At 31.2% G+C, this 20,150-nt stretch overlaps 2 protein-coding genes across 3 annotated transcripts in view; one reads left to right on the plus strand and one right to left on the minus strand.

The window, feature by feature from the left end:
• The first annotated feature begins 349 nt into the window (after positions 1–349).
• Positions 350–5,342, plus strand: LOC112680660 (guanine nucleotide-binding protein-like 3 homolog). Its single transcript, XM_025550825.1, has 7 exons — positions 350–591; positions 662–769; positions 2,641–2,879; positions 3,376–3,842; positions 3,902–4,094; positions 4,258–4,406; positions 5,083–5,342. Exons 1-7 carry the CDS (start codon positions 573–575, stop codon positions 5,255–5,257), a joined length of 1,350 nt encoding a protein of 449 aa, XP_025406610.1. The 5' UTR covers positions 350–572; the 3' UTR covers positions 5,258–5,342.
• Positions 5,343–5,437: 95 nt separating this feature from the next.
• Positions 5,438–20,150, minus strand: part of LOC112680659 (sodium/potassium/calcium exchanger 5-like) — a 40,977-nt gene continuing 26,264 nt past the window's right edge. The window contains exons 4-8 of one of the 2 annotated variants that reach the window (XM_025550823.1): positions 12,413–12,544; positions 11,504–11,638; positions 9,790–9,987; positions 6,405–6,506; positions 5,438–6,302 (exon numbers count right to left, since the gene is read on the minus strand). In XM_025550823.1, coding sequence (XP_025406608.1) covers positions 5,977–6,302; positions 6,405–6,506; positions 9,790–9,987; positions 11,504–11,638; positions 12,413–12,544 — 893 coding nt within the window. In that variant the 3' untranslated portion in view covers positions 5,438–5,976. The remainder of the gene's footprint in view (positions 6,303–6,404; positions 6,507–9,789; positions 9,988–11,503; positions 11,639–12,412; positions 12,545–20,150) is intronic. The other variant, XM_025550824.1, reaches the window with a different exon arrangement.

Below are 20,150 nucleotides of genomic sequence, written 5' to 3' on the forward strand. Positions count from 1 at the left end.
AATACACGCGCACACGCACGCACACACGGATATTATAACATGGACGAAACATAGGTATATTACACCGTGATAGTGTGATAGTGGGCTCGTCCTGTATACGCGCGAATACACGCATACGTGTGCGTGTACATAGTATATTTTAAACAGTCATAGTAGCGTATACGCGCGGGATGCGCTGGTGTGTGTACCAGACGTACGCGGCTGTAAATAATACCTCGTGCATTGGCGAACGGGAAGTGGAAGGCGCGATCATATGACCTACCGTTGTCCAATCACCGCGCGGTCCTTTTGTTTATGTTTTCGGTAACAGCTGTCCAACGTTGGCTTGCGGTTCGGTCGTGTAGATGGCGATAAGGGATTTTCGTCCAGCCGTCGTGCATAGGCTGTGGTCAATTTTTTAATTTTTTATTCCGTTTATTTGAGGTTAGCCCCGTTCAAAAGTTGCGCGGCTCGTGAACGTAACGTAGTCCATTGCTCACGTCAACCTGTGCCTGTTCAATTCGTTCTGTTCGCGTGTCTAGCCGTTCCCTGCTCTTGTATCCCGTCGTCACTGTTCGCCACCCAACGACGCAATGGCTTTACCGAAAAAAAGTAACCGACCGTCCGAGATTTTTGTTCGCTTTCAAATTACTTGGTGTACTAAAGATTTCTGTGTTTGCAAGGAAACAGTCCAAACGTTTGAAATGCAGGACCAAGTACAAGGTGGCCAAGAAAGTCAGAGAACACAATCGGAAACTTAGAAGAGATGCGAAGAAAAATCCGAAAAAGAGTAAGTGCCCATTTAATAATGATCTACATACCGTCCTGCAGTAATGTAATACGGCTACGTTTGTTTGGTATACTGCAGGGATGGCAAACCGTTTTTACACTGCGTGCCCAAAATTACCTTTATTTTTTTTTTTATAGAGCTTATCATGAAAAAAATATTAAAAATATTATATTTTGTTATATTATAATTGGATTGTATAAATAATGTATGAGATAAAAAGGTTAGTTTAGGTACATAATAATAATAATAATAATATTGCTTTGTTAATTATTTATATTATATTATAGGTCCTATAATATTATATTGTTACGAACATACATAGATGTAGGTCCTTACGACTCTTACAACATGGGTGGGACCACATAAATCGTAATTAGTAAGATCGAGAAATGATATTGAATAATAAAGTATTTGCAATAATAGAAAGGAACTATTAATTTAATTAGAGGGTAATACGATGATTTGGACATACATAAAAGTAGGTCCTTACAATTTTCAATAAATAATTGAAATCGATGAACAATGTAGAAAGGAATAATTAAAACCCGAAGGTATCATCGAACATGGCTACATCTTTTAATTACTGCATTTAATAAAAACGCATATGAGAGATGTGTGAATAGTAATATTAACAAGGTCACTAAAGTAATAAATCTTATATTTATAATAATTGAAAAAAACTTTCGCACAGCGCGGCATAATTGATTCCCATGAGACCTAAGTATATAAGGGGGTTAGGAATAGACTAATATTTAGATGTGGTTTATACGAGTAGTAGCGAGCACCTCCACGCCAGATCATCTTTTAAATTATTATTTGTACTTAGAAAAATTTCAAATAAACAGTTTAATTATATTGAGTATTTTTATTTGGAATATTTTCCTAAATCTTCAACATCTTTACGATTGGACGACGCCATGCAACAATATATTATATAATATATAACGGTAAAAATTTTTGAGTGCCCACAAAATCTTTTCGCGTGCCATGGATTTGCCATCCCTAATATACTGTTACCCAACTAGATGGACCGAACTAGTTGTATAATACACCTTCATAGACTGTTTACTGTAATAATTACAATAATAGTTACAATCATTGTAACATAAAATTCTTATGTATGATTCATAAATTAATTCAACAGTACATGCTTAGTAATTTATTTTAACTTGAATCTTAGACATTTCCTTATTAATAAATGTTTAAAGATTCTCTTTTATGCTACTTTGTAGAATCATAAATAATTTTTCACCCATGGTAGTTTTTATGATACATTTTTTCCTGTTTAATACTTATATATATATATATATATTATTCTTGCCTTTAGACTTTTTTAACAGAATCTATTATTTAATTTTAAGATTGATAACTTACAACAGGGTGGTCCAACCTTTTGTAGTTGGCAGGTCAATTTACATTTTCATAAAATTACTAAAACTGCCGCTGCCGCTAAACAATTGTATTATTCATTAAAACCTGTAGTTAATAATTGCTGTTAATTAATGACTATAATAATATTGATTTCCATGATCTCATACTACAAGAAATTGAATTGGCTGTGGCTTCTATAAAAACACATTATCTACATTTGTACATAATGAGGTAAATCCAACCAGGGTTTTGCACATAACTCATTGTACATATATCTACTTTTTATAATAAAAAAACGTTAAAAGTATACAATCATATAACAATTTTGTTATAATATTATTGTAATTTTTTTTTAATATGAATCTTCTATGGAGGAGGGCCAAAAAAAAGGCTTTGAAGGCCACATATTGGACTACCCAGACATACAGTATTAATTATGTTTAGTCATCATGTAATTTATTTAATTTCTATTTTTAATACTTCTTTTTTAAAATGTTTAGAGTCAAAAAATAGTATGATTATTGCTCCAAACATGTGTCCATTCAAAGAAGAAATAATTGAGCAACTTAATGATGCAAAAAAAAAAGAACGAGAGATACGATTGGCAAATTTTGCAGCAAATGAAACAGAACCTGAAGAAGAAACTAAAAAGAGTAAAGGAAATGAAATGCCATTTAGGAAAAAATGGCTTTTAAAAGAAACTAGAGCAGATAGATTTCCAGAACAAACTTACAAAAATGTAAAATTAATTTATAGATATTAATACTAAAAACTAAACACTATTGTTTAATATGTAATACAAATGCAAGAAAACATTTGTATAATTGGATTAAACTTTCTTTTATGCTTGTCTCGTACTATTATTGTATTTATTAATATTGCTAATAATTGATACATTTTAGATAAAGCAAACTGACCTTTAATATTTTGGTAAATTATAATTATTATTCCAATAATTACTTAAAAATATACTACCTTGACTGTCTAGTTATATACTGTACTATAATACATTGCAAATAAATAAGTAATTAATTTAATATATTCAGCTTAATACTACAAATATAGGAATTAACTTAAACTCAATATCTACTAAAAAACTATTAATTTACTCCTATAATATTTAATTTTTTATAGAGAATATTTCTTGAATGAATTTAGGAATCTTAAGTTATTTCATCACCCATTTATGAATTGTTTTTGAATTTGTATTGACAGATAATTTATATTTGTTTCAGATAATTTCTGTAAGTGATGTTGTTTTAGAAGTTTTAGATATTCGTGATCCATTAGCAACACGTTCAAAAGAAATCGCTGAGTGTCTAAAAGCAAATCCAGATAAGAAACATATTATTTTATTAAATAAAATTGATCTAGTACCCAAAACAATAATAGCTGATTGGGTACAGTATTTCAGTAAAATAGCACCAACTGTACCATTTAGATCTAGTCGTGAAGTGCGAAATACACCTAAAACAAGTGCTAAAGATCCTAATTTCTTATCACGAATCAAAAAAAAAGTAGCCAATAGATGCTTTGGTGAAACTGTGGTATTGAACTATTTACAGACTTGTATCGAAGCACCAATTTTGGGCATTACTGTTGGTGTTGTTGGTATGCCCAAGGTAGGAAAATCTTGTGTTGTTGATACATTTAAATGGAAATACACGATTGATGATGAACCAGTTCCATCAAAAAAAAATCAGTAAGTAAAAAGTAAAAAGAAATTTCTCTTCAAGTCTAACTATTATGATATAATTTCAGGTCAATCAGCGTTTTTCCATTCAATAATTTAAAAATTGAATTATTGCCTTGGGAATGTACTGGAGCTAATACTATATTGGAAAAGCCAAGTGATAATCGTTTACTTCTACGACATGCATTACAAGTAGATCTTCAAAATATAGTTCCAACCAAAATATGTGCTTTAATTTTACCATATATAAAGAAAAATCAGGTATGTAAATATAATTATTGTTATTGGAATTTATTCCGTAATAAAGAAAATTATTATTAAAATTGTATTTTTGTCAGTTTGTATCAATTTATAACAAATGTCTATATATATTAAATGTATATAAATTTTATTCATTTATTTTTATTTATTTTTTTTGCTAAAGCTAAAATTATTGTATGACTTGAATGTGGAAAATACTGAAGATTATACACATATCCTTGAAATGAAAGCTAAGAGGCATAGCTTAATTAATAAACATGGAAAACCAGACCAAATTAATGCAGCTAAATCATTCATGAAAGATTTAAAAGAGTAAGTTGTATTCATCCTATTATATATTTTATTTCCTATACCCCGTTTCAAAAGAGAACATACTGTTTTTGCGACTGGTGTTTGTTCGGCGGTGAGTACCCCACATCAAATATTGCCGGTCTTAATGAACGTCAGCTAATTTTAACCCATATTCAGCTGGTACAACCGTTGAGGCCCATCAGGTATCATAAATAATTTGTAAACAATTTAATTAAATACAGTGTATACTTGTTGGGACAATTTTAATTGGCAACCGTCGTGCATGATTGATGCCTCATTTTCGTGAGAGAGGGAGAAATTGGCCTTGGAACGACAGACAATTGTGGTATGTTCTCTTTTGAAAATAAGTATAGATTCCATGAAATTTTATCTTAAAGGTTCGACACCCTTGGCCTATGGGATCCCTTGGACTCCAAAAAATATATTAATGTACAATTTGAATTTAATTTTAACTAATCTGTAGTATTGCCTTAAATTAACCTTTAAAGTAGGATATCAATTATCAGGATAGAAAACTTGTGGAGAATCATGAATTCTGAATTATAAATTATATGTAATTCTGTTTTGGTAAATGTTTCATTATTGATATAATTAAATTATTAAGATTAAACTTTTTGGTTAAATAATATTCATAATAGTATAAATAATATTAATAAAATTATTTGTTTATTTTCAGTGGTACATTACTATATTACACAAGACCACCAAATAAAGATCCCTTAGGACAACCAATATCTTCTGAACAAGAAACCATGTTTAATATTAAAGATATGTCAGCAAAAATTAACAAAGGCTTATCCCATTGCAGGGATCGAGCTAGGACACTTCATTTTGATATGACCGATTCGTAATGATAATTGTTAAAACTATTGCATTTTTGTTATTTTATTATCAATATTTTTATATATTAAAAATACATATATTTTAATAAAATAACTAACATTTAAACATTTCTTTGTAATTTCTAAAACTAAATAGATACAATAATATAGTCTGTATCTAGTACAACATACTTTAATGTAATATTTTCTCCTAATTTGTATTTTATTAGTTGCTTGTTTTCAACTTTGAATAACTATATTATATGCATCAGTCTTACAGCTATTGAACATTCTTATTGAATAATTCAAGTATTTAAATTAATTCACGATTAATGTTTATTAAAAAATAACAATCTACAAAAATTTCACTTAGTTAAATAATATAAAAGAGTTCCATAGGACCTAAAAATTGTAATTAACGTTCATGTCGTCAATATTAATGTAACATATTATTCAAACAACGATACTTAATGGTAAACTAAATATTGGCACAACATGTGTAAATAGGTGGTTATTTTTTTCTTAATATTATTCTAATATTTACTACATGTAATCGGTTCAAATTTAGTATCTACATTAGTTAATCATCATTGAATGATATTGTACATATCTAATAAGATGAAAATATTTGATGGTTATGACTACTATACATTTGCTTAATACTAAAAGTTGATGCCATTCCATTCAATAATGATCTAACGTGTGAATTTCTGACGTCTCTGTGTACAATGTACTGTGTTCACAGTATACTAACATTGTCCAATGCTAGGAGCTTTCACAATCTTAAGACCTTTGCACACGAACAATGTTATGATGACCACGTGGCCGATCAAACATATAATGCCAAAAGTCTTATACATTTTGAACCCGTTGGCAGCAGCCGCAATATTCAGTATAACTACGCTGATGATCATACATATGCAGTTGAAAAACAAGTCGTTGGTCTCCATTTGGACCGGACCTCCTTTCATCGCTACGGGCATTAGACTTTTGATGAACCACGGCAGCCCCAAGCACAACAGTATGTCCAGAGTGTTTGCGCCCAAAGCGTTGCTGATGCTCATCGATCCCTCACCTGTGCCGACAACGCGAGATGTAAAAAATTAAAAAAAAAAAACTGTGTGAAAACGTTGGGTCTAACGACCGGAGGAGTTCCGTATTGTCTAGGTGTGCTTACCGTTCCGTGCGTTTATTATGCCCGACGTGGCCTCCGGTATGCTGCCGCCGGCCGCCAAGACAGCGATTCCCATCACAATGTCGCTTATGTGAAACGTGTCGCCTGAAAAACAACGTGAAAAATGAACGCGGGGTTACCGAACCAACCCGGATGACAACTCGTTTGCGCTCATAAAAATATATATTTTGAATTTTACGTCAATTCGTTTGCGCACACAATCGTGAACAATGGAAATCATGTTAACTACTTAATCAATGTAACTACATTTTTGGGTGTGCAGAATGTCCGTATACTCTGAGACCATAAGGTTTAATTGCAATCGTGGTTTCCCATCAGTTTTCATCTATATGTAACGTTTTAATATATTTATTATTTTCAATGACTCGATTGTTGTAACAATGATTGAAATTGTATTATTTTAATCGACAAAATTGTAAATTATGATTTGTTAAGGATTTTAAATAGCTCGAACAACATTTATAAGCCCCCCAGTCTGTGGCACCGGAATACAATTTGGCATGAAATTAGTCCTAAACCTAAACAAAGGGCGGAGGAAAATGCAGGGGCGGATTGGCCCGTTACAATAATAGATTAAATGGTCTGATAATATTTAAGAAATTAAAAATATAGTAGGTATAAAGATATTTTAATCGACAGAATTGGGGAAACATGTGAAGTTTTGAAAAAAAAACCTAATTATGTAAAAAAAGAATTACTTTAAGAGTTAATTTTAATATTCAGGTATTATATTAAAATGTGTACACTGTATCTATAAAAAAATATCTTATATATTATGTGTAATTTTATGTATCTACATAAAATTTTGAAAATATTTTTTAAATAATAAAGGTTTTTTTATCATTTTTATTTGTTTATGTATACTTATGACTAGAGCTTGGATGTTCATGACTTGGCATATTTTTTTCGCGCAGCCAGAATTACACCGGAGTGGGATATAAATTTGATTCATGAAGTCTATATTACAAATATGCAACTTTTTTTGCATATTTTTGCAGATTTGACATTTTTGAGCATATAAATACATATATTGATCATTTATAGATTTAATGGCATATTTATCTCATACTCACATATTTATTAATTATTTTATATCACTATGTATACACGAATCTCGTAATCGCCTGTCGACGCCATTATCTTATCGCATATCGTTAATAGATTAATATTATAGCCTAGGTATAGGTAAGTATATTGTATAACAGTATAGATTGACTGCTTGAGTGGGGTTTATCTACATTTTCGACGAGTTTATATTTTGTTGACATTAAATATTTTCAGTTTGCTGCAGTCCTCATATGTTGTGTTGTTGTGTTTATTAAACTATATAATTTTTCTGTTACACGTTTTTTTTTTTTAAATTATTATTCACAAAATGCCGAAATATTCGTCAAGTTTAAGTAGTTTTTTGAAAGAATTTGGGAACATGTATTTAGTTCCGATGGTAAAAAATTATTTTGCAAATTGTGTGAAGTTAAAGTATCTGCAAGTAAACGATTTTTAGTAACACAACACTTGAAAACTGCAAAGCATGAGCATGCAGTAAATCTCCGAAAAAGACGCAAACAAAGTACAGTTCAACCGTTATTTACACAAAATACAAACAAGAAAAGTGATTTTAATTCCGATCTTGCTGAAGCATTACTATCAGCTAATATTCCACTGTACAAGGTAAATAATTTTAAATTCAAAGAGTTTTTAGAGAATTATACTTCTTAAAATATCCACGACGAATCGACCTTAAGGAAAAATTATGTAGATGATATTTATAAAAAAAACTTTAACTAAAATACAGGCCGAGGTCTTTAATCGTAAAATTTGGGTATCAATCGATGAGACCACGGATGTAGATGGCCGCTATGTAGCCAATGTTATTGTGGGCGTACTTGATTCTGAAATGCCTGGTGAAGTCATGCTTGTTAATTGTGAACATTTAGAAAAAACAAATAGTACAACAATAGCTCAACTCTTTGATAGATCTATGAATTTAATTTGGTCTCAAGGAGTAGAACACAATAATGTTTTATTGTTAGTTAGTGACGCCGCACCATACATGGTAAAGGCCGGATCAGCGATTCGTACATTTTTCCCAAAAATGCTTCATGTAACTTGTCTCGCTCACGCTTTACATCGTGTAGCTGAGCAAATCCGCAGTGATTTTCCGTTGGTTGACAAACTTATTTCTTCTGTCAAAAAAGTCTTTCTTAAATGTCCAGCAAGAATAAACATATTTAAAGACGAAGCACCAGAACTAAGTTTGCCCCCAGAACCAGTAATTACACGTTGGGGGACGTGATTGAATGCGGCTATTTATTACTGCTACTCATATAAAACAATTAAAATATTATAGAAAAATTTGATCCCGATGATGCTTTGTCTATAAAAAACAGCTCAAGAAGTTATAGTTGAACGTAGAGTTGAAGCCAATTTAGCTTTTATTAAATAAATTTTTCATTCTTATCTTCGGCTCTAATATCTCTCGAAGAAAAGGGGAAATCTCTATGAAGTTCAGTTGCCATTATAAACGTCGTTTCAGAAAAATTATTAATTGCAGCTTCATCTCCTCAAGGTAAATCAATATACAAAAAATTTCAAAAAGTTTTGGACAAAAATTCTGGGTATAAAGTATTATACAAAATTTCTAAAATAATAGATGGCAAAACAGATTCGTTTAATGGACTTCCTGAAGCTATAGAAATTATCGATATTGTTAACTTTAAGTACGCTCCGGTTAACTCTGTAGACGTGGAGAGGTCATTTTCAGCTTACAAAAACATACTGTCAGATCGTCGAAGATCTTTCAAATTTGAAAATATATCCAAAATCATTGTTATACAATGCAATCTTAATATTTAAATTATTTAACCTACGTAACATGTATTTTAGTTTATATATTTATATTTATAGTAATTCATTTCTACCATGCATTTTTTTTTATAATTTATTTGGAATTAATAATAACCTCTTTTTTGCGTATATTTTTTGCACATTTTTGTTGAAAAATAGGTATATTTGATATATTTTGAAGTATATATTTGCATATTTTTAAATTTTTAAATATTTGAATGAAATTTTGGTCATTAACATCCGAGCTCTACTTATGACCAAATCGTTGGTCCCCTGTTAATTTTTGGCCTGGCAAAAAAAATTCCGGGCCTGAAATATTAACCCAGTCCGCCCCTAGGAAAATGTGCTAGTATAATAATTTGCCACCGTCAGTAACAACAGTTCGAACATTTAGAGAGGTGCGCAGGTCGTGTACACCGCCCGTATACGTGGTTAAATTTCTCCCATAAATGGTTTCCGTTGTTCATAAATTGCGCGCCAACGAGTTACGGCCCGGACCCGCGGCGATCCGCGTACTCACCGCATACGGCCAACATCCAGGACACAATGTACGAACTGATGCCTATCCAGATGATGCACATGATGAACGTGAACGGGTAGACCTTGCGCTTGGTCCGGCAGTCCGGCACGGTCACCGACAGCGCGAATGCCACCGGCAGCGAGAACGCCCACCACACGGTGGGCAACACGCCCTCGGGTGCTTTCCATATCGGCGAAACTACACATGTACATATGGCACGGTTTTTTTTTACGCTGCAAGTTTACGGGTAACGTCGTCGCGACAACCGTTGGCCGGGTTAAGTCGCACCCCGTAGTGGCACCGTTAATAGAATAGCGCACGTCGAGCGACCTCTCTCGGAGGGGACGTCGGACGAGCTTTAAGTTTTGGATCGAGGGAAAATAAAAAAACGGTATCTCCATGATGCGCTGCAGTTATTATTATTAAAATATATATTATTATTATTAAATTGAATATCTATATATATAAAAATTTCGTGTCACAGTGTTTGTGACCATACTCCTCCAAAACGGCTTAACCGATTTTAATGAAATTTTGTATATACATTTGGTAGGTCTGCGAGTAGGTTTTTATCTATTTTTTTTTAGGTGCTATTGTTTAATAAATCGTAGTTTAATTTGATAATTTTTAACCCGGTCGATAACTGCGCAATTGAAAATTAATTATTAAATGATACTATTAAAAAACTATTAGAAAAATATTAAAATATATCTAAAAACTATTAATTTTATTTTTGGTATTAAACGACGGGTATAGCATAAATATTAAATAACAAGATCTCGCAACAGGTGCAAAAACAAACAAGAATGTTAGTTCGAAAGATTATTATGCAAATCGGTTGATGATAAGATGCGATCAGGACAACATTATTCTACGATGTCGTGAGCTTGGTCAACAATTCATGGTCGACATATATGTAAAGATAGAGAGCGAACGATTACAATACTTGCGATTCAATCAAAAAAGGCTGCGTACGGGAAGATTATCAAAACAATTATTAGATATCGGTGATGGGAAAGTTACTACAGATGAAACGGGATGCATACAATTACCGACCGATTTCTGCACAATCATTGATTCGCAAGATGCTCTCATTGACCAGATATTTCCCAAGGTACACAGACAATACACAAATCATGAGTGCCTTGCAGAAAGAGCAATTTTAGCAGCAAAAAATGTGTATGTCAACGAATTGAATCTCAAGATACAACATTTGTTACCAGGAGACTTGGTGTTATACAAATCTATTGATACAGTTTGCGATGCTACTGAAGCTGTAAATTATCTAACAGAGTTTTTAAACTCATTGGATTTACCAGGCATGCCACCGCATAATTTACAACTGAAGGTTTGATTTCCGATTATTTTGCTTCGTAATTTGACCCACCACGGTTGTACAACGGCACGCGATAAGTCGTTAAAAAATTAATGAAAAATGTTATCGAAGTCATCATTTTAAATGGCAAATTCTGAGGTGAAAATATATTATTACCGCAAATCCCTATTGTACCCACAGATGTGCCAATACAATTTAAACGCCTTCAATTTCCAACTAGATTGGCATTTGCAATGACTATCAATAAGTTACTAATAATAGTCCGGGGATAAAAAATATTCTAGATCCTCCAATAATATGACCGGGATGTGCCACTGAAGGGTACCCTAACGCGCTTATATAATAACGTAATGCAACATCGCTGCGGTTAATATTTACTCTTTTCCCCGTCGTCCGCCTGGTTGAGATCTTTAGACGTTTGGGTCGTTTTCGCCGGCACGTATTCTGTGAAGTAGAACGAACGGTAAACACCATAACCGATGTCGAACGCCGGTGGTTTCACTGTGTTTGTAGCTGTAAAAGAAACAACGAGAGAGTAGAGTTATAAGCATGCCCCTGCGCGTTTTCGGGATATCAAAACTTGAAGTACGATAAAAGCTCATGTTTCGCTTAGTTATAGTAGAATGGATATAATAGCAAACACGATGAAAGTATGCGTTGTTAGGGTATTATTAAATGAACAAAGGTGGCATGATACATCGTGTTTTACGGTTCGCCAAACCGTCGAACAATTAGGTGGCAGATGTGATGGATGAGAACTTGCATTCGATAACCAGTTGGTATTATTATTGATTATAAAATATATTAGAAAGCTTATTCCATAATCACTGGTATAATGATCTGATGACCAAGTAATCTTAAAAACAAACGTGTGGTGAAAAATAGTATGTACAATAATTAAATTGACTTAGTAAAAAGTGCGCAATAAAAAAAATATAATTATTAAAATGTAACTAGATATGGTGGGTGGGTATTTATTATCTACGTATTCCCGAATCACCAAATGGAATATGTCAAACCACCTATGCGCGATGGAAGATGTTAGGTATGCATTGTTAAAAAACGTGCAATAAATAGTGAAAATAATATTATGTAATATGTTTATTTAATTTTTGTTTCTTGGGTATTACCGGCTTCTAGAACCATGTTTAATTATTATTATAATTAATGAATAGAGCTGTTTTCCTTCAAATTTTGACTGTTAACAATTCGAACTTTGAGCAACTGTATGTATTTACAAACTTATTATTGTTAATAAATGTTTCAAAGCGTTAACTATTAACCAACCCGTTCCGTATTGGCATGCTTGTGTAGTACAACTTTCATGCAACGTAATGCTTCGAGATTCGTTCGAAGTAAATTTCCCGTAAAACAATACATTGATTAACAGCCGTTGAACGTAATCGAAAACTATAGTCCCTGTAACAGTAAATAGTATACAGGCACCAACTATTTATATAATATGGACATGAATTGAAAGTTCATTGATTGATTATTAAGTGGGTAAACAGTTATAAAGGTAATGTAGTATCGGCAGGTCATAGCTTGTGGAGTGTTCAAAGGGCGTCATACAAATCTACTGCAGGTTTGTACAACGGCCCACAATATAATGTTTTGCTGAGTTATTAACATATAATGTTATTTATTAAAATTATATATTTTTTCTTATTACTTCTGGTATTTTGTAACCGTTTTCCTAAGAAAATTAAACTTATTAACCATCTATAAAAATATTATGTGGAATCTATCTCCTGCAGTTTTAACTAATCACCTATCTGTTGACTGAAAAAAACGTATGTTATAGTACCTACCGAAGAAAATATTACATTTTTTATGTATGGCCATTGTTCACACAAATAAGCGCAATTTGTGAAGGTCCTTCTTGAACTCATCGTGCGGGTGTGATTATGACGTTGGACCCAATTAAACGGACTCTTATCAGCAACACTTTTTTTCTTTTAAGTTTAATATTATTAATTACTATTATTCTCGCCATTGTGACATTTCGTATTTTATTATTCAACTGAATAAAGTTAATTCATTTACCAAAAAATTGTTTTAGTTACCGATTATTTATTCCTTTACCAATGCGTGTATTGTGAATTATATCCAGTATCTTTTGAGTGTTTTGGCTGTCATCATCGTGCTCCGTGTACAAGTGAGTTTTTTTCGGTTGCGTTCTTCTCATTGCAGCCAGTCCAAGAGTCGTCCGGTGTCATCAACGTAGGTCCGCCAGCACTCGTAGAGTATGTAAGGCCATCCAGGTCGCCCAGAAGTCAATTACCATTCGTTACCAGTGTCCTGTCTAGTCATTGTAAGTTGTAGCCCGAGTGTTTAGCATTAGTCGTCCGATTTTGTGTGAGCTCTGTGGTCATTACACCAAATCGATCCGACCACAGAGACCTTCCTCTAATAATTAATCTCTAATTCCTGTTCTCCCGTGCAAAAATATCTTGATTCCATTCCCCTATCGCTTCATTGCCGATCTCGCTTTTATCGCCGCCGCCGCTACAGCACCGCCGAGATAGGATAAAGTTAGATTGCTTACCTAATATCATCTACGTCAAAGACATTGGAGTTGCCTACCCATTTTTGTTCGGGCGACAAAAATCTGATTCAAAAATTGCATATCATTTTTATTATTGTGTCACCAAGTGACTGGTCCCTCGATTCATCGTTGTCGCGTCGACAGCCACGATAAAAACAAACATTACATAGACATTATAATATAATAAAAAAATAAAATTGAAAAATAGTACGACAATAATCTATATGCAAATAACAATACATGAAAGTAAAAATATACATAAAATAAATACATAAAAAGTGGAATGTGTATGGTTCCGATGTTAGATCACTTCCCCATGCTGTAAACCCGGGCAACGTCATAGACGGCTAAAGATTTACTACTACCGGTCTCTGTATAGTATTGATGTATCTCAGGGTTAATAAAACCTTAGGTAATGTAATTTTAATAGGTTGCATTTTAAATTAAAAATGATCAAGCGATAATATAGAAAAAGTTTTATATAATAACTTATGGGATAAATTACAAATTCTTCGATAATTAATGGCAATAGATAGTAGCCAACAACATATTTTAACCATTAATCATAAGGTTTATTATAAGTTTATTGATTTACTATCGAAAAGTATTAATTAAGTAAATAGTAAATATCTTTTTTGTAATTTATTTTATTAAAAGGGACATACGCTGTTGTTCATAGTATACAATATGCAGAGTTATTTTGTTTTAATCAAAACGTTTAAATCTGTTTTAAATAATTTATTTAAAACATCATCAACATTGTTTAAAACGTTTAAAACTTTTGTTTGAAATATATTTTTTATTTTATTTTATTTTTTAAGTGTTTTAAATTAATTTTTAAATAATTTAGAGTTAAAGTTGATGTTAAAATTATGGAATATGTATTATATATCTAGAAACTTAGGAATTAGGATATATGTAGTAAATACTAAAAAAAAATAGATTAAACTACTTTGAAAATTTTAAGTTACGAGCAGGGGCGGAACTAAAGGTAGGAAAACGAGAATGCATCCCCGAGCATATATTTTTAGAGGATGTAATTTTTTTAGTATTTAATCTATAATTGACTGCTAGTTTGATATTTTAAACTTTTTTAATGGTAATGTGTTTAGAACTAAACAAGTATGATTGTATGCTAATTATAAGAAAAAAATTGTATGGGGAAGGGTAATTGATTCTTGATCTATGACAGGGTGTAATTTTAATATTTTCCTCGAAGGTAAAAATTCCTAGTTCTCTTCTGGTTACGAGTTGTTACTAATTATAATTAATTATATACACAACACATAATACACGAGTAACTAACTGCTAATAGTTATAAAATCTCAATAACTGATCAAGTGATAGACGAAGATGATAGTTTTTGACTATGTAGTCATGAAGCCATGTAGGTACATCGCAAGGTTTATTGAGTTTATTGATAAACTTTGGTATACCGTTTTATCTCAGTTTAGATTATTAGTTTAATATAATCTGTAGCACTGTCTTAGAAGATATATCCGTGGTATTATATTAAATAATAGAAATAATGCTATCAGCAATCGTACATTGTACAATACTGTAGGGGATACTATGTATTTTAATATGTTAAATTATTTTATATATGTTCCTTGTTATTTATATTTATATTTTATATAAAAAAAACTGTTTTTTTTTGTTTTTTTTTAGAAAAAAACCAAAATATGAAACATAATAACTCGGGCAATATGTAATACATTTACGAAAGTTCTAGAACGAATATCATTAGAAATTAATAGAAACATGTATAATAATAATTTTATTATATTACACAGAATAATTGCATTACCGATGTATGATTTCCCTATTAAATTACCCTCAACACCACGGGTATGGTTTACAATTATACGTTTTACACAATACATAATTTATCATTATAATAATTTATACATGTTATGTACAGACTTAAGTAAATTACACATTTATTGTTTGTAAGTAGAAATGATGTGATGTAAAAATAAATGTAGACATTTTAATGTTTTTGGTTTGATTATTTTGAAAAACGGTCCCCTACCTCGAATTGAACACTCATCCTTGAGGCTTAAATACATAAAAAAGTTTTATATAACTTAACCCCTCTTCCCCCAACAAGTACATTTTGCATAGCTAATAGTATTTTGAGTATATTTTACCATAATTTAATTGGTAGATATTATGTAGATTATAATTGTTAAAATCCTTCTAAATTGTATGCGTTTATTGTTTAAAAATAATTCAATAGATTTTTTTATTTTAAAAATGAAATAAATTTAAGCATGTTATCTTTAGACTTATTCTCTTTGTTCGTTAGTTTGCTTACATAATTGCGTCAATCGTTTGCACATACGTTATAAAATAATTAAAAAATGAACCACTTATATGAATAACTAAGTACATATAAAAAAAAATTATAACTTATTCAAGCAGGACTCAAATTTAGTGATTGAAAAATTCCCAAATATATTACACTAGCATAGTTAAATATACAATTAAAAATAATAATAAATTGATCAAAATTGAATTATTTTATTTAAGGGTTATATTAAGTGATTAGTTATTATTTATACATTTTTTTTATACAATTGAGATTCCAATTATTCACAGCCCATAAAAACATTATTAAATATCATACTGAATTATGTCATATTTTAATGTAAATATAAAAAACGTGTGCTTGATAGTAAATTAAGTATTCATTTGAATAATTTTTTGTTATTTTTTCCTGATCTTAAATTATACATGTGTTAGTAATAATTTTAAAATTTGTCTGTTATAATAATGTTAGGGAAATTTTGAATATAGACATTTTTATATAGACTAATATTGAAATAAGTTTCCAATATATGTGGTAACTGACTCGAAGATAACATCAATAATACTTGGACTGGAACTGACTAAGGATGACGACAATATCGTAAAAATAAAGAGGGTACACCAATAGGGCTTCGGCGTCTACAGCTACTATATACACACACTACCATTCTTATCGAATACTATTACAAGTACAAACATATAAATGTATATAGTCACTGTTCTTAACAATGTGGTACAAATAGATTTATTAGAGTAGGTAAATAGAAAAAAAAATATCAGTTTAACTACTTTAGAACCGTCAATGATCGTCTATCTTCATATTTGATATTGAACGGTATACCAATATTATGCATGAGATTATTCATATAAATGTATAATATATCTTTGAATTGTTTATTAATTTCTTTTGAAATTTAACTCTAAATATTATAAGAATAACAAAACGAATTAGATCAACAAAATTAGTTTTAAACCACAAAGAAAATGTAGTATTAAAGTATTTAGACTTGAAAACGTGTACTTATCAATAGTAATGGTACAAATGTTATAAAATACATTGGTTGCATTATGTTCCAATAAACTTCTAAAATCCCTAGACCAAGCATAGACTTTTAACTCAAACTAAATATCCGCATGTAATCAGCTTTGTGGAATACCCAGATCTATCCAGATTATTTTCAAATTTTGAGAAAAACCTGAACACGGACCCGAAAAAAAATGAGAATAGTAATTAGTATAGTATTAGTAGTGGTAGTACATAATAGTATTACACCGAGTAGCATTTAAAAACGAATAACCCATTAATTTAGTAGAACGTCTAATCGAGAAACAGAGATGGTAAAACAATGTATCTGAAAACGGCGAATACCCTTTGGCCAAGTAGAAGAAATATTAAAATCACCAACAATAATGAGCGAGACAAGTACTATACGTGTACTATAATACGTACATTGAACATCGTGCGCAGATCGGGACATTTCTGTATGCATATATCCAAGCTGTTTGCGTGTAATTCAGTTAATCTTAAATAGTAATAGTGCAAATAAACACGTTTAGGTACATATATGTAATTTAAACGTATTGTTAATAATATTTGTAATATACGCATAATATAATTGTCATTTCAAGGTCACTTTCAACAGTACCCGTGTATGCCTACTGCAGGCAAATGGCGCGCCAGCGAAAGACTGTTAATTAATGCAAGCCGAAAACGCACGTTCCTACCCTATACAACGTATTTCCCCTGCGTTCGTCTGCGGCCAACGACTGCCCACAAAACCGTGCGGACATGTGACCACGTCATTCATCACTACATCGTACGTCATACATTTATAATACTTGAACGCCTATATGATAATGCGTGCATGTGTGGGCGGGTGCGTGCGTGTATAATATCCATATCGGTTTTTGACAACAATGTTGTATTGGAATTCGTACGAACACAACAATGTTATATAAGTAGTACGCCTGTATGCGCGAACAACCAGTTTGTCCGCTTTCAAATTTTTTTTTTTTTTTTTGAACAGTTGCAAAATTCAAACCCATTCTTAAAACGTATAGAGGCGATAATTTAACTATATAATAAGAGTATAACGTTACACACGTAGTGCGTACGCCGCCGCCGGGTGAATACGAATATTACATATGCGCATGAATCGTTAAACCCCGAGTTCAAATAATAATACATTTCGCACGATAATATTGCGTTTTAATATGGTCGGCTGTAGAAGTTAATAGCATGGATGTAATTATTGTTTATCGTAACATATATAATATAATATATATTATTACGAGTTACTTGTGTGATGTTTTCATCGGAATCACGTGCGTTTTAAAATACGTATTCAAACTCGACGTCTACCTATAGACAAAAATCCATCATAAATATAATGACTCTCGTCGAATAAAACAAAATGACCGTATAATTCGTCAGTGTATATATACGGTGGCAGCGCCAGGAACTTTTTTCAGGGTGAGTCGAAGAGAGGTCAACATATATTAGGACAGGCACAGTGGCACAGTAGTTAACAAATGGAGGGGGTGACAGGGTCGGGGTGCCCTTAATTTGGACTGCCCCCCTATAAGTACCCTACTTATATAAGTACAGTACCTTTGTAATAAAAATTATTTATTTAATTTTTTAAGGTTTTAGACCTCCTGTCCCTTGAAAACATACAACTATGAAAACCGCACACTACTTGCATCCCAAAAAAACGTAGATTAAGCCGGTAATAAATTCGACCTGGTAATTTGCAAGTCGGCTATACCATAGCCATCGATATGTTAACTAAAATTAATGTATGATATCCAACAATAACTAATCAACTTTACATATTGGTTCAATAAATTGAGTGAATCGTATTAACATTTTGTTCGCAAACATTTTATCAGCTTTATTTGTTTTTTATATACGTTTATTACAATTTGTTAGATTTTATTAGACTTCAGGCACCAAGTAAACCGAGATAGCCAACAACATAATGGATAACAATGATAACGTGGATAATTCCCTTTAAAAATGTATAGTTCAAAATTGTGCGTGAATAATGATTTTATATAATTAATGGTTATAAGTTCGGTTACCATAAAATTTTAAAAAACCAAATTTTTCGTTCAAAATATACAAATATTGTAAAAATTATATACGATCAAATTAGATATATATAAAATATATATATAAAAAAAATTTAAATATTTAAATTATCTTTTTTTTTTTAATATTCTAATTTTCTAGGCAGTTCAATTGAACTACCTAGAGTACGTGTTCGGCGTCATTTATTTACACAACCATATTCCAGACGACTATATTTACCTCAATAACTGAGTAATACATCAAAATGAAAATGCCTTTTGAATCTTAGCTTGAAACCATCGAAGATAATTTGTGCAGAACTTGGTACTATTAGCCATATTGCATCTACAACTAACGATATAAATTTAATTTGAAAATACATGTAAAATGCTCGTAGGTCAATTCAGCCAAAAATTTCAATAAATATCAAAGAAGTATACGATACATTAAAAGAATATCCAGTACTTACAACTGAAAGTGAAAGTTTTGTCTTTGTCAATAACAAACAAAATAATATTATATTATTTTCATGTAATAAAAATGTAAATAACCTAACCATTTACGTCGATGGTACGTTTCAATACTGTTCAAAACATTTTCTACAAATGTTTACGATTCATGGACTTGTTAAATGATTATTATATACTGTTAGAATTTATTTTACTTTATGATAAAGAAACTCAAACATATATAAATGCCTTTAGACATCTAAATGAAGAGTGTTCCAAGCTGGATTTTATTTTTTCACCAGACACGGTATTTGTTGACTTTGAAATTGCGTTACATACAGCTATTCAACAGAAGACAAAATCACGGATGTCACTTTTACTTGGGTCAATCCTGGTAATAATATAATTAATCTTAATTAATAATTAACAAAGTTGGGATATTTGGTCATTTTTTAAACATTTTTTTATTTAATTAAATAAAAAGTTAAATGTCCAAAAGTATATTTTTAAAGTAATTTTTAAATTGTTCTTAAACTTTCCAATCGTCTGTAGCAAAGGCAACCAAACTTTTTTCGGCCACGATCTACTAAAAATATACTTCACTTTTGAAGATCGACTTTCTTGGAAAAATGTTTTTATTATTAA

This window comes from Sipha flava, unplaced genomic scaffold (genome assembly GCF_003268045.1).
Source record: "Sipha flava isolate LNK unplaced genomic scaffold, YSA_version1 179_pilon_pilon, whole genome shotgun sequence".
Lineage (NCBI taxonomy): Eukaryota > Metazoa > Arthropoda > Insecta > Hemiptera > Aphididae > Sipha > Sipha flava.

Bases quoted from the DNA above. Each gene is read 5' to 3' on its own strand.
- LOC112680660 (XM_025550825.1), top strand. The intron at 770-2,640 runs GTAAGTGCCCAT...TAAAATGTTTAG, and splicing joins GAAGAAAAATCCGAAAAAGA to AGTCAAAAAATAGTATGATT. The intron at 4,407-5,082 runs GTAAGTTGTATT...GTTTATTTTCAG, and splicing joins TTCATGAAAGATTTAAAAGA to TGGTACATTACTATATTACA.